The 23,052-nt window shown below is 44.9% G+C and overlaps 1 protein-coding gene across 1 annotated transcript in view; it reads right to left on the bottom strand.

The window, feature by feature from the left end:
• Positions 1-1,478: 1,478 nt before the first annotated feature.
• The window catches only part of nt5dc1 (5'-nucleotidase domain containing 1), a 33,441-nt gene continuing 11,867 nt past the window's right edge, over positions 1,479-23,052 (bottom strand). Inside the window, exons 9-12 of the mRNA XM_061704090.1 lie at positions 20,944-21,062; positions 14,834-15,007; positions 10,425-10,590; positions 1,479-3,117 (exon numbers count right to left, since the gene is read on the bottom strand). Of these exons, the coding sequence (XP_061560074.1) occupies positions 3,005-3,117; positions 10,425-10,590; positions 14,834-15,007; positions 20,944-21,062 (572 nt within the window). The 3' untranslated portion in view covers positions 1,479-3,004. The remainder of the gene's footprint in view (positions 3,118-10,424; positions 10,591-14,833; positions 15,008-20,943; positions 21,063-23,052) is intronic.

The raw sequence follows: 23,052 nt of genomic DNA, 5'->3' as shown, positions 1-23,052 counted from the left end.
GCGCCCAACTGTATTTACTGACATTGGTTTTCTGAAGAGTTCCTGAGCCCATGCGGTGATATCCTTTACACGTCGATGTCGGTTTTCGATGCACTGCCGCCCGAGGGATCGAAGGTCACGGGCATTCAATGTCGGTTTTCGGCCTCGCCGCTTCCACGCAGTGATTTCTCCAGATTCTCTGAACCTTTTGATGATATTCTGGACCGTAGAGGATGAAATCCCTAAATTCCTCGCAAATGTACGTTGAGGAACATTGTCCTTAAACTGTTCGATTATTTTCTCACGCACTTGTTCACAAAGAGGTGAACCTCGCCCCATCTTTGCTTGTGAATGCTCCTTTTCTACCCAATCATGGCACCCACCTGTCCTAGCTTTTTTGGAACATGTTGCAGCCATAAAATCCAAGTCAAGACATCTCCTGAATGGAGAAACTCGCCACATGCATTGCTCTGGTTCCGTGGGCTTCTTTTATGGACCTCGAGTTTCAGTTCTTTCCATAGATTTTCGATTGGATCCAAGTCAGATGATTGGCAGGGCCATTTTAGCAGCATTATTATTTTTTTTTCAACCAATTGAGAGTGTCCTTGGCAGTATGTTTTGGATCACTATCCTGCTGAAATGCCCACCCTCGTTTCAATAAATGGTAGCAGATTTTGTCAAGAATGTCTCAGTACATTTGCTCATTTTTCTTTGTTTCAATAATGTGAAGTTCACCAGTACCATTTGCTGAAAAGCAGCCCCACACCATCATGTTCCCACCTCCGAAATTCCCTTTTGGTGTTTTTGGGATGATGTGATTTCTCCTCCAAACGTGGTGTGCATTAATGGCATCCAAAGAGTTCAATTTTGTTCTCATCCGACCAGACCATTGTCTCCCAGTGTTTAACTGACTTGTCCAAATGTTCAGCAAACTTTAAATGAGCTTTTTTTTTTTTTTCAGCAATGGGGTCTTGCGTGATGAGCGGAGTGCATTACTCACTGTTTTCCTTGGGACAACAGTACCTGCTAATTCCAGGTGTTTTTGAAGCTTTCCACAGGTGGTGCTTGGCTCTTGGACAACTCTTCCGATTATTCTTAACACTCCTCTGTCATACATCTTGAGGATCACCTGATCGAGGAAAATTTACGGTGGTATGATTGGCTTTCTACTTGCGCATTATGGCCCCTACCGTGCTCAGTGGAACGTTCAGAAGCTTCAATATGCGCCTGGTAAGAAAACAAAAACAAAAAAACTTCCACATTCTGCCAGAAGGCAGGACGTAAAAAGAAATGAGACTACCCTTAAGTTTTAAAATTGCAACAAGTTTATTTTATTTTTAGTTAATACAACACGACTTTGTGGAAACCGGGAGGAAGTGTGTATTATAGTGTATATATATATATCATTGTTGAAGAAAACCTTAATGTTGCACAATCTGATGCCATGTATAAAAAAAAGACAAACAAATATTTGGACCCCAAAGCAACACAACAGAAGATGCAGGTTTCCACACTTTATTCAACAAAGGGAGCACGCTAACGTGAAAAATGACTACTAACAGAAAGTGACGTGACAAAAGGTCAACGTGAAAACCGCCTAGCAAACAGGTTCTTAAACAAGGACAGTGGACGGGAAGCCATAGGAGGAAAACACTAAAAGTAACTGGGAGAACAAACTCTAACGTACACAAGGAAGAACAACAACAGTCGTACTTACTCCAAAAACAGCTGACGAAAATAGCTGCTGGCAGGACGGAATGAAAGTTGGAATGCACGAGTATAACAAAACTGGCAACGCAATGGCAACAAGCAACGTACAATTTCTCAGCATTTTCCTCCTGCGTCTGCCATGCTTAAATACACTGCTGATGACAAATCACAAGCAGCTGCATCACGGGAGACTCCGCCCACCGACCAGCACCCAGGGACTGCAACACAGAGGACAAATTCCGCACAGGAAACAAGCAAACAAAACAGGATATGACAGATGCCTTTCCGGTAATAATAATCGTAGTAGTAGTAGTAGTAATAATAAAAATAGTGGTGGGATACAGTAACCTAGCATGTTATTTCCACATTCATTGTCTTTTATTGAAACAACATCGTACATTCTTTTAATAACACTACGACCTCGAGATTGACATTTTCCACAAAACTGCCATAAGCAACGGACCTTACACCTTATTCTGAAAGGTACAAAAATACACCAAAACATTAATTATAAGCACACTTAAAAACAACAGCGATGGCACACATAACACCCGCAAACAGCCTGGGGGTTGTGTGTCAGCGAACACTTCATTGAGATAAATCACTTCTCGATGTATTTTCATTTTACATTTTAAATACATGACAACATTTTCCACAACTAATTACACTTTGTAAATAGACACACATACAGTGGTACCTCGACTTACAAGTGACCCAACGTACGGGCTTTTCGAGAAATGAGCCAATGCGTCGCCAATTATTTGCTTTGATACTAATGCACAGTGCAAAATGCCGTAGACGGGCTATCGAAACTAGCATCAATGTTGCAGCACCTATAAACCTTTAAATAACGGATATTTGAGCACAAATGGTGCAGCGTGCAGACAGAAAATTCATCAATACTCAGAGGCACATTATTCTTTATGCTCTGTTATTGTAGCTGCATCGCATTAATGGCATTTCCATTTATTTCAAAATGGAAAGATGATTTGAGCGTGTTTGAGTTACAATTGTTGTCAAGGAAATCAATTAAACTTGCAAGACAAGGTACAACTGTACTCAGACAGACACTCACACGATGTTGTATTCTCACATGTATACTAAACTGCAAAACAATGTCCAAAGACAGGCCTGATTACAGACACTGGAGACTGTATCTTACATCAAGTTCAACATGTTTTCTGAATGATTCAGTAATGGGGGAAATTTGTGCTCCACAAAAGCTTTTGGGTTAAACTACCGGTGCAAGTGGAGAAGCAGACAATTCACGAAGCAGAGGGATAACGAAAGGATGAGTCTTTAGTATATTTTCTCTTCAGGTCAGACTTTTGCCTCTGTTTAGCAAAGAATCTGGGGGCTTCGGGAAGTATCCGGCTGTGCAAGGTTTATCAGGAGAAAACCTGGGAAATTTATAATCCAGAGGGAGATCTATGAAGAAGAAGAAGTTTTAAAAGGTTATTCAGCACATATGCAGGCTACCTACAGCTTTAAAGCCACTGCTATCAAACAGCAACAGTAAATATTTCATAGAAACAATTTTGAATCACACCTGTTGACACAGCAAGCAGTAAACTCCTTCAGATGATTCTGTTGAGATTGCGGCTTAAGTACTGGACCTGATTTACTAAAACGGCCTCACACTGACCTGTTACCGTGCTATCCCAGACAAGCACCCTATTCGTAATGGAGTGTAACTATTTTCGTGACTGGCATAAATCTGGCGCGGCCTGTGGCGTAACTCTGCGCGGAGGTGGGTTAGCCCCGGGGTTTGTAATTTCGTGGATCAATGCACCCCAGCGCATCTAAAAGAGGGACATCTGCACTGCTGTGACCGTGAACACAGCAGACTTCAATCCTGTCCAATCAAAGCGGCTCTTCTCATTCCCTTGAGAAATGTGGCGATGACAGTCTGGCATGGAGACGTCTCTGTGCGGAAGGAGACCATGCATAATCGCAGTGATCCGTGCGTTTTCACTGCTCTTGGACGGCGTGGCAACAGACAACGTGAGCGCTTAGCCTTATTAAATACCGAACGAGCCAGTGATAACCGCTGGCAAGTTCAATATGTTTGCGGACCTCACGCATCTATCCCCACCCCCAATCGTTCGTGTGCCTCCCCACCTCGGTCGTTCGTGTTACACGTGGTCTCAGCAGGCAGGCGTGAGTGTAGACCAACTTTCTGCCACCAAATTATCACGCCGCCAGGCACATCTACTCGAGCAGAACCTCACGATGCCGAAACGCCCAGCTTGGCACAGGTTTGCCAAATTGACGAACGTTCAGCGAGCCTTGCGCTTGCACGAAAATGAGGAGTTTTGGCGCTCTCTTTTGTCTACGAAAATATAGCCCTAAATGTTATCAGTTTGAAGTTAGATTTTTTTTGAGAGGCAGCAGAAGTATGCTATAAGTTGGCCTATGAGTGCGCCACAAAATGATTGACAACTCTCAAGTCATCTCTTCTCTGTCTGATTGATTGGTTTTTCTTGGGCACGGTGATTTCTTTTATATCAAATCAGAGGCACTTCACAAGATCTCCACAACGAAAGGTGAGAAAGCTTCAACATCGCTTCACAATTAATTAAGACTTAACGAAGGCTCTGGCAAAGGAGACAAAAGAGGCACTCGACAAACCTCTTCCTCAAGATGAAGCACAAGATCAAAAATCCAAATTAACAGCACTTTGTCAAATGTCAAACAAGCTTATCATGATCGATGAAAACACGAGCCGGATGATGCAGAGAGATGCAGAGTGGACACTTGGAATGCTGTCTCCACACAAATTTTGCAATACCTCCGGAATTGGCCTGAAGGGAGAGACAAACAGTCCATCAAAGAAAACGCACACTGGGCTAATGCTGGTTCAGTTTTCTCATCTTCATTATTCCAGAGGTCCAGTAAAGGATCACGACATTCAAGTCTGTCTTCTACAAGGAAAAATTTGCAGCAACTGAAGCAGCCGTGGCCCAATGGTTAAGATCAGCACCTGCCACCGTGGGGGACCTAGGTTCAAGACCCCGACCGGACCATCCGCCAACATCCCCCGGACTCACGGCTGTGGTGTCCTTGAGCAAGACACTGATACCCCGAAATGCTCCCCGGGCGCTTCAGCTGCCCGGCTGCAACTTTCAAACAAGTTAACCCTAATGATGACATACCAGAGCTTCTGCATGATTGGAAGCCAATGCAGAAGAGAGCTGCACCCAACCTTGATGAAATTTCACAACATCACATGCCATTACCACAATATGCCACAAAACGTAGAACTGCATATGGCCCCAAGTTTTGATGCTACCAAAACTGAAGAGAACGGTGTTACAAGATTTACTTAGCCCATGTTGTGGCCGAAGACAGGACCTAACGAAAGGGTTGAATTGGGACAATTATTAAGAGTCTTGAATTTTTAAATGATTGTGGAGAAAATAAAAAATTGCTCTCCAAGCTTCCTGATTGATTCACCACCAGATGGAACAGAAAGGTCATTGAAACAGAAAAAGACACCAAAGCTTTTCCTAGTTTCAGTCAGCTCGTTCAGTTTGTTACTATGCACGCTAAAATTGGTTGCAATCCAGTAACTTCCCTGTATACCCACCGACGTGCAATGTTGGAACAAAGGTCATGACAAGCAGCATTGAAGTAAAGACAGATGCCAAGGTGTGTTTCTTTTTTGTGATGAGTCAAGTCATACCATTCACACCTGTCACAAATTCACAGACAAGACAATTACCGAAAGAAAGAAATTTGTGCAAGCCAAGAAGTAGTTTTTTTGGATGTTTGACACCTGGACTCCATTTTAAGAACTGTGGAAATAGAGGGGTTTGTGACGTGGTTAAGGGCAAGCATCCTTCTTGCTTGCATGAAGACTGCAACACTGTGGAAGGAAGTAAACCATTCGGAAAGATGAACAAGCACAGAATGCAAAGCGGTTAAAGGAAATGTGTCATTCCAGTCAAACATCAAATAAAGCAACATCTAACCAAATAGTAAGAGACAGGAACAGCACATACACATCTACTGTCGTGCCAATGTGGTTGTCCAGGGCGGCACGGTGGACGACTGGTTAGCAAGTCTGTCTCACAGTTCTGAGGATCCGGGTTCAAATTCGGCCTCGCCTGTGTAGAGTTTGCATGTTCTCCCCGTGCCTGCGTGGGTTTTTTCCGGGTACTATGGTTTCCTTGCACATCCCAAAAACATGCATTAGGTTGATTGAAGACTCTAAATTGCCCGTAAGAGTGAATGTGAGTGTGAACGGTTGTTTGTTTATACGTGCCCTGCGATTGGCTGGCAACCAGTTCAGGGTGATGGCTGGGATAGGCTCCAGCACGCCCGCAACTCTAGCGAGGAGTAGCGGTACAGAAAATGGATGGATGGATTGTTGTCCAATCTAAGTAATTCAGGAAATGACCTGCCTGTATCTGCATTCTTGGAGAGTAAAAGAGGCAGTACATTTGTTTGAAAAGAAAGTCTACACACACAGAAGGAGCCTGTGCAATTAAAACTCTCCACAATATCTTCAAAGGGCACAATTATTCAAAGATTAACGATGCTGCAAGTCAGAGGCCTTTACTCTTCAAAGAAGATCCCTCTCCCCGCCACTTATACAAGAGAATGTATTCCTGCAAAATGTAAATCACATTCCTACCCCGAGGACACCAAGAGCATGCTCCCACCTGAAGCATTTTCCAGAAGAAATTGCCCTTTGATAGATTGCAAAGTTGGTCTGCTCATAGGCTATAACTGTTTTCAAGCCCTTCTGCCCAGAGAGGTCGTGTCAGGCAAAGATAACGAGTCCTTTGCTGTAAGAACAGACCTTGTACGGCACGTTATTGGCTGTGTCGATCCCAGTTGTGACTATGGAGATGCAATTGGAGGAAGCCATTCCATTGTTTTCAAACAAGTGACACCGTGTACCCAATCAACGACTGACTTAACAAGTAAAGTTCAGTACATATGTCATACGCACGTCAAAGAACCAATCACTCCTACAGATATGAGAAAGGTGCTCAAAATCAGACTTCTGCGAGAAGAAGGTCAAAGATGCAGATTTTTTCGAAGAAGACCTACACTTCATATCAATAACGGAAAAGGGAATAATAGTCAAGGCTGATGGTCATTGTGAAATGCCTTGACCATTCAAAAAAGGTAAACCAAGTCTACCAAATAACAGAAATTATGCAGATCATCATCTTCAACGCTTGAAAAGATTCGAAAAGGATGAACAACACCCTATGGATTACACAGAGTTCATGAGACAGACAATAGCTCATGGAGATGCCAAGAAAGTCCCAGAGGAGAAGGTCAACAAGCGTTCTGCTTGGTATGTCCCTCAACACGGGGTGTATCACCCACACAAAACAGGAAAGATAAGAGTTGTCTTCGACTGCTCAGTGAAGTTTCAAATGGTGTCATTAAATGACCATCTCCTTACAGGGCCAGAACTAAAAAAATACATAACTAGGTATGCTGTGCCATTGTCCCAAGGATCCAGTAGCAGTAATGTCAGATATTGAACACGTTTCACCAATTTCACATAAGAGCAGAAGACCAAGATTACTTGAGATTTCTCTGGTGGGACAACAGGGACTTTCATTAAGCATCATCCAGCTACCGAATGAGACTGCACCTATTTAGAGCAGCATCATAACCTGGCTGTGCAGATTTTGGTTTAAAAAAAACATTGCCAGTAAAGGACATGGTCTCTTCAGCGAAGCGTCCATCCGCTTTATTCAAAGCAACTTCTACGCTGAAGATGGTCTGGTGAGCATAGCCACAGAAGAAGAAGCAATACAGCTAGTTAATGAAGCAAGGCAGATCTGTAACTGTTTGACCAAATGTACACAAGTTTGTTTCTTACTCAAAGGTTGTCAGAAGAGGAGCACACTGAAGGCGTATAAATGAAAGACTTGGCTTTGGGTGAGCCTCAGACTGAAAGAGACGTAGCTGTCACATGGTGTATTGCTGTACATCAGTTCCTGTTCAAAATAATTGTGAATGAACATCCATACTCAAGAAGAGGAGTCTTGTTGAAAGCTATTTCCATCTTTGACCCATTTGGGCGTTTAGCACCCTTCATTTTGGTTGGAAAGCAAATACTTAAGTAGGATTGGGACGAGCCGCTCCCTGTTGAACTTGGTTTACAATGGAAGGCCCGCCTTTTGGACTTGCAACACTGAGCTGATGTCAAAGTTCAGCTATGCTATCTCCTAGCAGATTTCAAGGAAGCAAGATTTTAACTCCACTACTTCTCTGATGCAAGTACAAGAGGTTATGGAGTGTGTGTTTACCTAAGAACAATCAGTGCAGCAGGACAAATTCACTGTTCTTGAGTAATAGGAAAGGCAAGAGTTGCTCTGACCAAAATCACCACAGTTGTTAAAAAGCTCCTCGGTTGCAAGGCCCCGGGGGTGGATGAGATTCGCCCGGAGTTCCTCAAGGCTCTGGATGTTGTGGGGCTGTCCTGGTTGACACGCCTCTGCAACATCGCGTGGACATGTGGATTGGCAGACTGGGGAAGGTGTGTTCCAACTACAGGGGGAATCACACTCCTCAGCCTCCCTGGTAAGGTCTATTCAGGGGTGCTGGAGAGGAGGGTCCGTCGTGAAGTTGAATCTCAGATTCAGGAAGAGCAGTGTGGTTTTCGTCCTGGCCGTGGAACAGTGGACCAGTTCTAGACCCTCGGCAGGGTCCTCAAGGGGGCATGGGAGTTCGTCCAACCAGTCTCCATGTGTTTTGTGGACTTGGAGAAGGCGTTCAACATGTCCCTCGGGGGATCCTGTGGGGGGTGCTTCGGGAGTATGGGGTACCGAACCCCCTTATACGGGCTGTTCGGTCCCTGTACGACCGGAGTCAGAGTTTGGTCCGCATATCCGGCCGTAAGTCGGACTCGTTTCCGGTGAGGGTTGGACTCCGTCAAGGCTGCACTTTGTCACCGATTCTGTTCATAACGTTTCTGGACAGAATGTCAAGGCGCAGCCGAGGCGTAGAGGGGGTCCGGTTTGGTGGCCTCAGTATTGCATCCCTGCTTTTTGCAGATGATGTGGTTCTGTTGGCTTCATCAAGCCGTGACCTCCAACTCTCACTGGAGCAGTTCGCAGCGGCTGGGATGAGAATCAGCACCTCCAAATCTGAGACCATGGTCCTCAGTCGGAAAAGGGTGGCGTGCCCTCAGGGATGAGATCCTGCCCCAAGCGGAGGAGTTCAAGTATCTTGGGGTCTTGTTCACGAGTGAGTGACGAATGGTACGGGAGATCAACAGGCGGATGGGTGCAGCATCTGCAGTGATGCGGACTTTGTATCGGTTCGTTGTGGTAAAGAAGGAGCTAAGCCGAAAGGCGAAGCTCTCGATTTACCGGTCGATCTACGTTCCGACCCTCACCTATGGTCACGAGCTGTGGGTCGTGACCGAAAAAACAAGAACCCGGATACAAGCGGCTGAATTGAGTTTCCTCCGCAGGGTGTCCGGGCTCTCCCTAAGAGATAGGGAGAGAACCTCGGTCATCCGGGAGGATCTCAGAGCCGCTGCTCCTCCACATCGAGAGGAGCCAGATGAGGTGGCTGGGGCATCTGATTTGGATGCCTCCCGGACGCCTCCCTGGTGAGGTGTTCCACCTCACCAGGCACGTCCCACGTCCCACTCTAGTAATTCGAACTGCTCTAAGTGCTAGAGGACTCTGCATCTTTTTGCACAATTGTTTTTTGTCAATGTCTTTCTGTCTCCAAAGTGTTCTGTAAATCGACTGTCTGTCGCACTAGAGCGGCTCCAACTACCGGAGACAAATTCCTTGTGTGTTTTGGACATACTTGGCAAATAAAGATGATTCTGATGCTGATTCTGAGGAGACCCCGGGTACGACCCAGGACACGCTGCAGAGACTACGTCCTTGGCTGGCCTGGGAACGCCTCGGGATCCCCCCGGAAGAGATGGATGAAGTGGCTGGGGAGAGGGAAGTCTGGGCGTCCTTGCTAAAGCTACTGCCCCCGCGACCCGACCTCGGATGAGCGGTAGAAAATGGATGGATGGATGGACAACGCAGACGGTTTAAAAGCAATGGTACCAAAATGAATCAAATGTATGTTAACTTCTTACTTTGAAGTAAGTAATAAAAAATTGTCTCAAAAAACCTTCTCGCAGTCATCTGGCATTTAGCAAATACAATTATTTCTGGTCATCCTAATTGGTTAAAAACAGCAAAAGTTGAGTCTGATTTTATGTCAGACAGTGAGAAAGAAAGCTTGTCTTTTTATAAAGTGTAGGTAAAGGTCTGGTTTCAACTGTAAATGCGTGAAGCACAGTCACAACATTTTTTGTTTGTTTAAACACATTTATATTAACTTTCACTTGTAAACATAGTTTAACACTTGTTGCTAAGAATGAAATGTGACCTGTACAGTTAATAACGCTTTATTGTTTATATGTGCCCTGCGATTGGCTGGCGACCAGTTCAGGGTGTACCCTGCCTCTCGCCCGAAGATTGCTGGGATAGGCTCCAGCACCCCCACAACCCGAGTTAGGATAAGGGGTACAGAAAATGGATGGATGGATGGATGATCTCAACAGTACGACACTGAGAAGGAATATATCAATTATGATCGGGAAAAAAATAGTTTGACAACCAATGACCTGTAACAGATTGTGGTCAATTCAATGAAAGTTTTGAAAATTTAACCGAAGTTTGGAAAATGGCTACTTTTCAGTTACCACTACAGATCTCGATCAGCTTTTTCTTGGTGTGACATACTTGCTATGTGCTCAACACTAGGGATGGCCATGGTGCTGTATTTGTGAATGCAGTGGCAGCACCAGGTCAGTTTCTGGCTCTCCTCGTCCTCTCCGCCACTTCGATGTACATCAACAAAGTAGGAACCCCACTGGTTCGACAAAGTGGAGGGTGACTTCATGCTTTCCTGTTGAGACAGTTAACAAGCAAACAATATAACTAACTATAACTTTTAACAATTCATTTCACTTTTTATGAACAATTCATTTCACTTTTCACTTCCAGACTAACAAGAGAACCCCCAGAATTGGGAGCGTGTGTGTGCACACAGAATATACAGTGGGTACGGAAAGTGTTCAGACCCCCTTAAATTTGTCACTCTTATATCGCAGCAAAATCTTTTAAGTTAATTTTTCCCCCATTAATGTACACACAGCATCCCATATTGACAGAAAAAGGAATTGTTGATTTTTTTGCAGATTTTTTAAAAAAGAAAAACTGAAATATCATACAGCCATAAGTATTCAGACCCTTTGCTGTGATACTCATATATTTAACTCAGGTGCTGTCCAATTCTTCTGATCATCCTTGAGATGGTTCTACACCTTCATTGGAGTCCAGCTGTGTTTGATTATAGTGATTGGACTTGATTAGGAAAGCCACACCCCTGTCGATATAAGACCTTACAGCTCACAGTGCATGTCAGAGCAAATGAGAATCATGAGGTCAAAGGAATTGCCTGAAGAGCTCAGGGACAGAATTATGGCAAGACACAGATCTGGCGAAGGCTACAAAAAATATTTCTGCTGCATTTAAGGTTCCTAAAAGCATAATCCTCCATAATCCTTAAATGGAGGACATTTGGGATGCCCAGAACTCCTTGCCAAACAAATATGAGCGTTCATCCAAAGAATTCCATACCGGATCGGTCGTGACCCGGGTTAACAACGTCCGCCACCGGCGCCGTCAACCTGCGGGGCGCCGTTGGAAATTCAGCTACTGTGGGTCGAAGACAAAGAAGAGGTGGAAAGCGGGTTCTTCGGCAGAAAGAAGAGGAAAACACAGAGCAGAGAACTGAATGTGGGGACTTTGAATATTGGGACTATGACAGGAAAATCTCGGGAGTTGGTTGACATGATGATTAGGAGAAAGGGTGATATATATATATAAGGGTGCGTCCAGGAGACCAGGTGGAAAGGCAGTAAGGCTAGACGTTTAGGGGCAGGGTTTAAATTATTTTACCATGGTGTAGATGGGAAGAGAAATGGAGTCAGGGTTATTTTAAAAGAAGAGTTGGCTAAGAATGAGGCTGAAACTTGAAATTGAGGGTGTTATGCATAATGTGATTAGTGACTATGCCCCACAGGTAGGATGTAACCTAGAGGTGAAAGAGGAATTCTGGAAGGAGCTCGACGAAGTAGTTCTGAGCATCCCAGACAGAGAGAGAGTTGTAATTGGTGCAGATCGTAATGGACCTGTTGGTGAAGGTAATAGGGGTGATAAAGAAGTGACGGGTAAGTACGGCATCCAGGAAAGGAACTTGGAGGGACAGATGGTGGTCGACTTTGCAAAAAGGATGCAAATGGCTGTAGTGAACACTTTTTTCCAGAAGAGGCACGAACATAGGGTGACCTACAAGAGCGGAGGTAGAAGCACGCAGGTGGATTACATCTTGTGCAGACGATGTCATCTGAAGGAGGTTACCAACTGTAAGGTAGTGGTAGGGGAGAGTGTGGCTAGACAGCATAGGATGGTGGTGTGTAAGATGACTGGTGGTGGGGAGGAAGATTAGGAAGACAACGGCAGAGAAGAGAACCATGTGGTGGAAGCAGAGGCAGGATGAGTGTTGTGCAGCTTTTCGGGAAGAGGTGAGACAGGCTCTCGGTGGACGGGAGGAGCTTCCAGAAGACTGGACCACTGCAGCCAAGGTGATCAGAGAAGCAGGCAGGAGAGTACTTGGTGTATCTTCTGGCAGGAAAGGAGAGAAGGAGACTTGGTGGTGGAACCTCACAGGACAGGAAATGATACAAGGAAAATGTTTAGCTAAGAAGAAGTGGGACACTGAGAGGACAGAGGAGAGGCGAAAGGAATACATTGAGATGCGACACAGGGCAAAGGTAGAGGTGGCAAAGGCCAAACAAGAGGCATAGGATGACATGTATGGCAGGTTGGACACTAAAGAAGGAGAAAAGGATCTATACAGGCTGGCCAGACAGAGGGATAGAGATGGGAAGGATGTGCAGCAGGTTAGGGTGATTAAGGATAGAGATGGAAATATGTTGACTGGTGCCAGCAGTGTGCTAGATATATGGAAAGAATACTTCGAGGAGTTGATGAATGAGGAAAATGAGAGTAGAGGTAGGCAAGTGTGGTGGACCAGGAAGTGGCAATGATTAGTAAGGGGGAAGTTAGAAAGGCATTAAAGAGGATGAAAAATGGAAAGGCAGTTGGTCCTGATGACATTCTTGTGGAGGTATGGAAGCATCTAGGAGAGGTGGCTGTGGAGTTTTTGACCAGCTTGTTCAATAGAATTCTAGTGCGTGAGAAGATGCCTGAGGAATGGAGGAAAAGTGTACTGGTGCCCATTTTTAAGAACAAAGGTGATGTGCAGGGCTGTGGGAACGATAGTGGAATAAAGTTGATCAGCCACACAATGAAGTTATGGGAAAGAGTAGTGGAGGCTAGACTCGGGACAGAAGTGAGTATTTGCGAGCAACAGTATGGTTTCATGCCTAGAAAGAGTACCACAGATGCATTATTTGCCTTGAGGATGCTGATGGAAAAGTACAGAGAAGGTCAGAAGGAGCTACATTGTGTCTTTGTAGAGCTAGAGAAAGCCTATGACAGAGTACCCAGAGAGGAACTCTGGAACTGCATGCAGAAGTCTGGAGTGGCAGAGAAGTATGTTAGAATAATACAGGACATGTACGAGGGCAGCAGAACAGCGGTGAGGTGTGCTGTAGGTGTGACAGATGAATTTAAGGTGGACGTGGGACTGCATCAGGGATCAGCCCTGAGTCCCTTCCTGTTTGCAGTGGTGATGGATAGGCTGACAGATGAGGTTAGACTGGAATCCCCGTGGACCATGATGTTTTCAGATGACATTGTGATCTGCAGTGAAAGCAGGGAGCAGCTGGAGGAACAGTGAGAAAGATGGAGGCATGCACTGGAAAGAAGAGGAATGAAGATTAGCCGAAGTAAGACAGCATATATGTGCATGAATGAGAGGGGTGTTGGGGGAAGAGTGAGGCTACAGGGAGAAGAGATAGCAAGGGTGGAGGATTTTTAATACTTGGGGTCAACCGTCCAGAGCAATGGGGAGTGTGGTCAGGAAGTGAAGAAACGGGTCCAAGCAGGTTGGAATGGTTGGAGGAAGGTGTCAGGTGTGTTATGTGACAGAAGATGTTGAGGTTCGATCTTGGAGTGACCAGGTTGGATAAAATTAGAAATGAGCTCATCAGAGGGACAGCCAAGGTTCGATGTTTTGGAGACAAAGTTAGAGAGAGCAGACTTCAATGGTTTGGACACGTCCAGAGGAGAAACAGTAAGTATATTGGTAGAAGGATGATGAGGATGGAGCTGCCAGGCAAGAGAGCGAGAGGAAGACCAAAGAGAAAGTTGATGGATGTCGTGAGGGAAGACATGATGGCAGTTGGTGTTTGAGAGGAGGATGCAGGAAATAGGCTTACATGGAAAAGGATGACGCGCTTTGGCGACCCCTAACGGGACAAGCCGAAAGGAGAAGAAGAAGAAGAAGAAGCTCTTTACAAGTTTCTTTCGTTTAAGTTGGCAGTTGATTTGCACTTTTACCCGATCCAATTGATTTCACCCCAGAGTTAAGGCCAACGCTGGCATTAAAGTCACCCATGACTATTCGAAATTTGTGCTTCGATTGACTATAAAGACGGGATAAATCCTCGTGGAAGGGTTAAACCCAATTGAGCATCTCTGGAAAGACCTGAAAATGGCTGCCCACCAACGTTTACCATCCAACCTGACAGAACTGGAGAGGATCTGCAAGGAGGAATGGGAGAGGATCCCCAAATCCAGGTGTGAAAAACTTGTTGGATCGTTCCGCAAAAGACTCACAGCTGTATTAGCTCAAAAGGGTGCTTCTACTAAATACTAGGCAAAGGGTCTGAATACTTATGGCTGAGTAATATTTCAGTTTTTTGTTTTCAATACATCTGCACAAATTTCAAGAATTCTGTTTTTTTTTCTGTCAATGCACAAGATTAAATGGAGTCATTCATTAAATGGAGTCAGTACTTTTCCACAAAAATGTACACTGAGCATGCGAAATCAAATGCAGCAAGACAATCAATATGTATTGACTTAAGCACTGGTTATATGGCAGGCATGGCACAAAAAAGAAGTGATTAAGAGAGTTTGAGGATGGAGGGTGGAAAATGTGAATAGTTTGACCTTACCTCAAACTTTCCCTTCTTCTCCTGTGGCTCCACTTGGGCCTCGTTTGACTTTGCTGCATCACTCTTGGGCACACCTTCCCCCTCCATTTCCTCCACAATCATCACAGTTTCCCACTTTCCAAAGCTGTTGGCAGGGAACATGTCCGACCTCATGCTATCTCCAAAATACACAACCTACAGGGTCAGTAAAAAAGATAATGTGAGAGGACATCTGGCTTTCTTTCAACTGCTCATAGAAAGTTTAAGTGGGTGTGATTAGGGGTGTACTAAGGCTATACAAAAAAGGGCATATGATCGCACCTTTTTCCAATCTGTCTGAAAGAAACTAAGCGAGATCGAACAGTCTATTACCAAGTCACATTGCATAAATTGAGCTGCAGGCCGACAACACTCAATGATTTAAATATACTTAGAGAAGTCTTATGTTTGTGTTTCTCTCAAGTTCAAGGGTTTCTTTCAAGTCAGCATGGTTGGTTAACAAAATGCCCCCCCCCCAGTGTAACAAAACCATAAAACATGGGGATTACTTTAGCACAGTGATTCATTGTGCACATTAGTGTGCCGTGAGCGCTCTCAGGTGCTCCGTGGGAAATTATAACATTTTTACGTAATTATTTATTTACAAGAAATAATGCATCTTTGTTCATCTATTTATGCCGGCGAGGCATAGTGACAGACAGAACAAACAAATGCTCTTCTATTAGATGGCTTATCTGAGGTCGGGTCGCGGGGGCAGTAGCTTTAGCAGGGACGCCCAGACTTCCCCTTCGCCTTAGCTGCAACAACCCAACGAGCAAGGGTACAGATGTTCGACAGCAGAACCTGAGTTAAAATGTGCCTACTAGATCGGTTGGGCGACATCTGCCTGTGACAACACCTTGGAGACGAAAGAGGCATTAGGCCAGAGGCTCACACCAGAACCGTCAGCATTCTACTGACAGCAGGTTCCGTCGGTGGAGAGCGCATGAAGTTCACTCACACGCTTACCTGAAGCCATAGCCAAAAGGAATGCTCTCTTAATCAACAGCCACCTCAGGTTCACCTGGCTAAGAGGTTCAAACAGAGGAGCCCGCAGGGCTTCCCGGTCCAATGGCTGATCACACACAGAGCAATGTGTCAAGATTTTCTTTTCTACAGCTTTGCACAATACTGTGTTTTCAGTACTGGTATTTAAAGAGAGACTGCTTCAGGCAGTAGGCTGTGCACAGCGCTCTCAGACTTGCAAGTGGGCGGCACGTTTTTCTGCGTGTGTGCAAGATGGAGAGACAGACGAGAAAAAAATGGCCACAAGCGCTCCAGGAGAAAGAAGAGGCACACAGTAAAACCTGGAAGCATTTTGCTTATCCAACTATGCTATAAAGCAAATCAGGCTAGAGAAGGGAAAACCTCCAATACAGTACAGTGGCGAAACTCCTTTTTGACGGGTCAGCAGATGTGATGCATTTAGAAAACTTGCCTTCAAGTATATACAAGTCAGTACATTATTTTGGGACAATCAAACTTGTATGTGACTGGCTGCATTTGATGAGCCAATAAACTAATCAATAGTGTTAGTAGAAATTTGGGGGATTTTTACATAAATTAAGCAATCTGGAAGACTCTGAAGAGTACAATAAGGCAAAATTAAAAAAAAAATGTCATGCAGAAAAACTTTTATTTACACCGCTGTAGCATATATTGGTTAAATAAAAATGTCATTAATTTAGGAGAAAATAATAAGCCGTAAGCCGCGCCTGCGTTACTTCCGGTTTAGCCTCATTTTAAATTTAATCGTTAAAATCAAACTAATGTCTCAAAAAGGGGCACCACGTCACTTTTTACATGTATATATGTAAAAAAACTTTTTTTCCTCAGTCTCGTAATTTGAAGGTTGCTACATGAATTAGATAAGAGTTCGAGACGGCCAGAGGTTTTTTCCTTGAACCTAAACACACACAACAATGCAGGTAGTGAATTTTATGGAAAATCTTATGGGATCTAACATGGGGAATCTACAGGGAAACAATTCAGAGAAAAAGCAAAACAAAACAAAGGACAGACGAACATTGGCAACGGAAACTGACTTGTGATGTGAGGTTGGGAGTGAGCATGGGATGACAATGCATATAGCTGGGGTTCCTGTTCTCGTTAGTTTAACCCCAAATATGATTATCTGTACTTTTAGTCGACCGCAAAGTTGGACTTACGAGTGTTGAACACGATTGAGGCAGACGGGTCGAGGTTCTGGGTGTTCGTCCGGCCCAGTCCGCACGGGGAACAGGTGGATTTGGTGGAAAGGAGGAAGGGAAGAAAAAAAAAAAAAAAAAAGAGCACAAAAAGTTCCCAGACAGGACGGCCGGAGCCCGGTTGGCTCTGCTCGCAAGACGTTCGGAGCGGACGTGTGCTGCCTGCTTCGGTCCCCACGGAGTTTGCCCAGGCGCACAAAAAGGGGTAGCTCGGAGCGCTGGCAGGATGCTCTGGAGTGGGGACGGGTCCGATGTGTCCTTGCCACATTGTGGTGCGATGTGGGCGTCCTGGCTGGGCCAGTTTTCGGCAAGTTGGTTGGACGAGACGAGCAGAGCGCTCAAAAAGGGTAGTGCCGGCCGTTCTATGGCCAGACCGTTCTATGGCCTTTCCCACCACCTCCGGGACCAAAAGGGAAGCCGTTCTATGGCCTTTCCCACCACCTCCGGGACCAAAAAGGAAGCTGGACCGCCTCTGAATGTTACTTTTCCATTTTGGATTATTTTGTGGTTTAAACCCAGTGGAATAAAATATTAATTATTGGTTTTAAGATAACAAGACCATTGTCCAGCTTTGCATTGTCACGCGCCCATCCTCTTTAATCCCTGTAACAAATGTTTCAATTGTATGTGGTTGTTGAGAACACTAATATTTGCAATGCGGCATTTGCGTTGTGTGGGGTGAAACATTTCGGTTCAGTTGACAACAGATTTGACATCAGACATTCAAATTAGCAGAACTACAGTCACCAGTGGCGTTCATGTAAAGTTCTTAAAATATTACATCACATTCAAATCTAGTGAAGATTATGCTTTGTTAATCCGGGGTTGCAGTGCCTTTCCGCCACCTGTGGGTGTCGCAAGTGCCCCGTCCATTGTCCCAGCCCAGATGGGCAGGTGTCACGGAACACAGCAGGAAGGAGAAGTCTTTGTTGGTGAGCCTCTTCAAGCTGGAAGTTAATTAATTTAGCGTCCGGGTTCGAAACCAGCTGTGATGCTCCTTGGGATTGGTTTGCGATTCATTTAGCGTCCGTATTCGGAACCAGTGTCTGTGTCTCAGCTTTGATGCTACTGGCTTGTAATTCATTTAGCGTCTGTGTGCAAAGTGAAATCTGACATCCCCGTGGTCGTCAGCCTCGACGGGGAAGCGGCGAAAGTGATGCCGCTTGGTCTGGAGTGTGAGGGTCACGGTGCCATCGGGCGAGCGCATGTCCGTTAAACCGCTCAAGTACATCTTGATGTACAAATTTAAGATTAGAATTAAATTTGCCTCATTTCTTTTTGGCCTCCAACTTGAGCCAGGCCCATCTCCACCTGCACCTGAGACCTGCTTAAAGCTGTGCATCCTCCTCTTTAAGCACTCTCAAGCACAACCCTAATTCCAATGAAGTTGGGACGTTGTGTTAAACAACTAAAAACAGAATACAATGATTTGCAAATCATATTCAACCTATATTTAATTGAATACACTACAAATACAAGATATATAATGTTCAAACTGATAAACTTGATTGTTTTTAGCAAATAATCATTAACTAGCTGGGAAAAAGCTGGGACAGGTGGCCAAAAAGACTGAGAAACTTGAGGAATGCTCATCAAAAACCTGTTTGGAACATCCCACAGGCTAACTGGGAACAGGTGGGTGCCATGATTGGGTATAAAAGGAGTTTCCCGGAATTGCTCAGTCATTCACAAGCAAAGATGAGGTCAGTCGTTGGTGTAGCGACAGAAAAGTAGAGAGAGAACGGATCCTTGGGGGGGGGGCACAGTGCTGTTGGTGTGTGTGGACGAGGTGGTGTCCTCCAGACTCACCTGCTGTGGCCTGCCTGTCACGAAGCTGTAACTCCACCGGCAGATGGCAGGCGAGACGCTGAGCTGGAGAAGCTTGGAGTCGAGCGAATGAGGGTGGTGAACGCAGAGCTGAAGAACACGAACGGAATCCTCGCAAAGGTCCCTGCGCCATCGAGGTGTTCTAGGATGAAGTGCAGTCCCATGTTGACTGCGTCATCCACAGACCTGTTTGCTCGTAGGCAAACTGCAGGTGGTGCAGCAGGAGTCCTGTGACGCTCTTGAGGTGGTGCAACACGCTTTTCTGCATAATTTCTCTTGGTGATGTTAATTTCCTTTCTTAACTGGTTTCTGGCCCGATTGCACAGAGCTCTGTTCCCACTCCGACAGGCCTCCTATTCAGCCTGATGAAGTTGGCGAAGTTTGGCAATGAACCACATCTTATTGTGATTGAATGTGTGAAATGTCATTCGTGAAGTTCCAGTTTTGTTTCATTGGTCCACTTCTTCACTGTTTTCACCACAGGCTTCGCACATTTAAGTTTGTGCCTATATGTTGGTATTAAGTGAATTGAACAGTGATTGGATGAGCCCAAAGCTGCACACGGAATACCATGGTACAAGTCCTTCAGCGTGGTATAGCAGTGGTCGAGAATTCTGTTTTCCGTGGTGGGACAGGCAATGCGCTGCTCGTATTTAGGGAGTTCGTTGTTGTGTTTTGCTTTGTTCAAGTTCTAAAGAATAATGAGGGGTGAATCTGGATGCTTTTTCCAATTCATTTGCTTGGTCAGAGAGCGTTTGCAGTGCGGCGTTTCGGATTAGCCTGGGCGGGATGTAAACACCGGCGAGAATGAATGAAGCAAACTCGCACGGCGAGTAGAACGACTTACAGTTAAAAAAAAGCGACTTCAAGTCCGGGCTCTTAAGCTCTGTGACATCGGCATTTTTCGTTGATATAGAAGCATATTCCTCCACCTTCTGTTTTCCCCGATAGCTCTGTGTTGCGGTCCACTCAGTGAAGTTGGAACCCGGGAAGCATGATGCATTCACAAAGCCATGTCTCTGTGAAGCGCAGGGCGGCGGAACGTCCGAAGTCTTAACTGGTCTTTGCAAAAAGATGAAGATTGTCCATTTTGTTGGGTAGAGAGCATAGATTTGCGAGGTGAATCGACAGGAGCGGCATGCGGAATCCTCGCTGTCAGAGTTGCACTGCGGCACGCTTCCCTCTGTGGTGTCGTCTTCGCTTCCTCCATGCTCCACAGAGCACAGCCGCTCTGCCGGTAAGTAAGTCAGAGAAAAAACTGTGGATTTGTGAAAATTGGTGAAAGAAAGTCTGGTGTTACAGAGGTGACCATGGGGGTCAGTGCCATCTTGGTTTTTGCTTGTATGCTTTCCTGAACTTCCTGGTTCCACCACCAAGTCTCCTTTTCCCCTTTCCTACCAGAAGACACACCAAGTACACTGCTGCCTGTCTCTCTCATCACCTTGGCTGTAGTGGTCCAGTGTCCTGGAAGCTCCTCCAGCCCACGAGAGCCTGTCTCACCTCTTCACAAAAAAACTGCACCTTTCTCAGCTTCCAGCAGATGGTTCTCAGCTCTCTTTTTTTTTTTTTTTTTTTCCCCAACCTGTCCTGCTCAGCTGCATGGCCTTGCAGAATGGTGGATCTGTATGCCTTTTGTGCTGGAACAGTTTTGCTGTGCAACAGGGGAGTTTGAAAAACTCCCTCTGTGTACTTTGGTGAGGAAAAAAAATGAACTTAAATGATTTTAGCAAATGGCTCCAATACAACAAAGAGTGAACATTTTAAGGGTGTCTCAATACTTTCCGTACCCACTGTATAGCGTGTCTATGGAACTTATTAGTGAATGAACACCATATCACATGCATGTTAGTCAACTGTTGTACGGAATTGCTGAGCCGGCACATTGAGAAAGGGTGGGTCTGTATTTGTCTTCTTAATCTTCCTCATCACCACCAGAGTCATTTTGAAAACCTCTTTGCTTACTGCGAAATAACTGACGTTAATCTAAAAATGAGTATGGGGTGCTACACCCTCATGTGCAACAGCGGGATTTTGTTGTATGCGAGGTGGTGTGAATACCTTGGGCTCTGGTTTTCCCGTCATGGTCTTAAGCAGTTCATGGAGGTGCATCCAGTTGCCTTGGGAGTACCAACCAGGTTTGTCCAGTGATGGCAGATCCTCACTCTCCACATCATTCACTATGATAAAAAAAAAACATCCAAATATAAAAACAATAAACAATACAAGAAATACAATGGCCACTGATGGAAGACCAATGTTCCCCTCAACGAGCTAATGAACTAACTACCCAGTCCAAGGACATACATTTTTGCAGGCAGCTTGTTCGCGAATGTTTATCTGTGTGTGTATGTGAGAGAGAAAGCAAGAGAAAACGTGAATGAACAGTGCCTCTATTTTGAAGCAGGAAAAATATATACAGTGAAACTTTGACTTAACCGACCCCAATTTAACCGATATCGGAAGTAACGGACTGTCTGCACTGTCTGTGCCCAAAAATAATTTCGATCAACATCAACTCCGTCCTCAAAAAGGCCCAGCAGAGGATGTACTTCCTGCGGCTTCTGAGAAAGCGGAGCTGCTAAGGCAGTTCTACACAGCGGTCATCGAGTCAGTCCTGTCTTCTTCCATCACAGTCTGGTTTGGCGCTGCTACAAAAAAGGACAAACGCCGACTGCAACGGACAATCAAAACTGTTGAAAGGATTGTCGGTACCCGCCTACCCACCCTTGAGGACATGCACGCTGCCAGAACTAAGACAAGGGCGTGCAAAATGCTCTCGGACCCTCCACATGCCGGTCACCGGCTCTTCCGGCTCCTTCCCTCATGTAGGCAGTACCGATCAATGCAAACTAGAAGTAGCGGACATTCCAACAGCTTCTTCCCTCTTGCGATCAACTTCTTAAACACCTAACCTACAATTCCATTGCAACATGCTGGCAATTTTTTGTCTTGAGTTTGTTGTCACATCTCTGACGGGCCAATTATGTATTACTCATGAACTCACTACAGTAGTCTCGCCACGCTGCACTATTTGCATATCTGTTGTTGACCAATACTGGCCACTCATGCCAGAGTAGCCTCTGCTCCACTTGCACACTGACTGAGGAGTATCTGCAACATTTGCCCAATCGACATTGTCCCAGACTATCGCGCTACTTGTCACTTTGAACCGCATAGACTCCTTGAAGTCTCGGCGCCCTTTGCGCAATGGTCATTGCACCGGACTATTGCGATATTAGTCCTTCCAACTGCTCTGAGTGCTAGAGGATTCTGCATCTTTTGCACAATTGTCAAAAAAAATAATAATAATTGTACCGGCATTACCAGATAACTAGCAACCCTTTACTGCTCAGTGACTGTTTTTTTTTTGTCAATGTCTTTCTGTCTCCAAAGTGTTCTGTCAATTGACCGTCTGTTGTCGTACTAGAGCGGCTCCAACTACCGGGGACAAATTCCTTGTGTGTTTTTTGGAGATACTTGGCAAATAATGATGATTCTGATTTGCTAAACTTGAATAATTGCATTTCAAAACGGAATTTGAAAAACCAGAATTTGAATTTTTATTGTTTAATTTCAAACATTTCACTTATAAACTGAATCCGAATAATATAATTTGAAATTGAATTTATTAGCTTGGAACTGAAGTCAATAAAAGATGACTTGATCAGCAATAAAAATGCAAATTATATATTGTCCCATTCAGTTTTATCATTTCAGATTCAGTTCGACAAATTCAATTTCAAATTAGCTGTGACAGACGTTTTTGAGCACGTGACATAGGGCCGCTCCGGAAAGTCAAATCTTCTAACCAGCTACTGTATTTTAACCTTCACACCACCTTTCCCCAACCTTTGTGGAATGTGTCATGTGGTCAGAAATAAATAAAAAGGTGCTTCTTTTCGAACATAGGAAAGGACAGTGTATTGTCGGAAGTTAGGAACATATCACACTGACGTGAAGATGATGGTTTTCTGTTTTTTTTCCCCCCAACATAATATGATCCAGGCATTGAACTGCATGCCCTAGGCATTAGTGACACCTCGGGGTAGAAACAGCACAGAGCACATATTGATTCAGTCAGCACGGTTTAAAATTAATTTAGGGGGTTTATATGAATGAACTGTAGTCCAGCCCTTATGCATCCCTTGTCCATTTTGTGGGACTTTG

This window comes from Phycodurus eques, chromosome 18 (genome assembly GCF_024500275.1).
Source record: "Phycodurus eques isolate BA_2022a chromosome 18, UOR_Pequ_1.1, whole genome shotgun sequence".
Lineage (NCBI taxonomy): Eukaryota > Metazoa > Chordata > Actinopteri > Syngnathiformes > Syngnathidae > Phycodurus > Phycodurus eques.
This window is presented reverse-complemented; position numbering and strand designations above follow the sequence as displayed.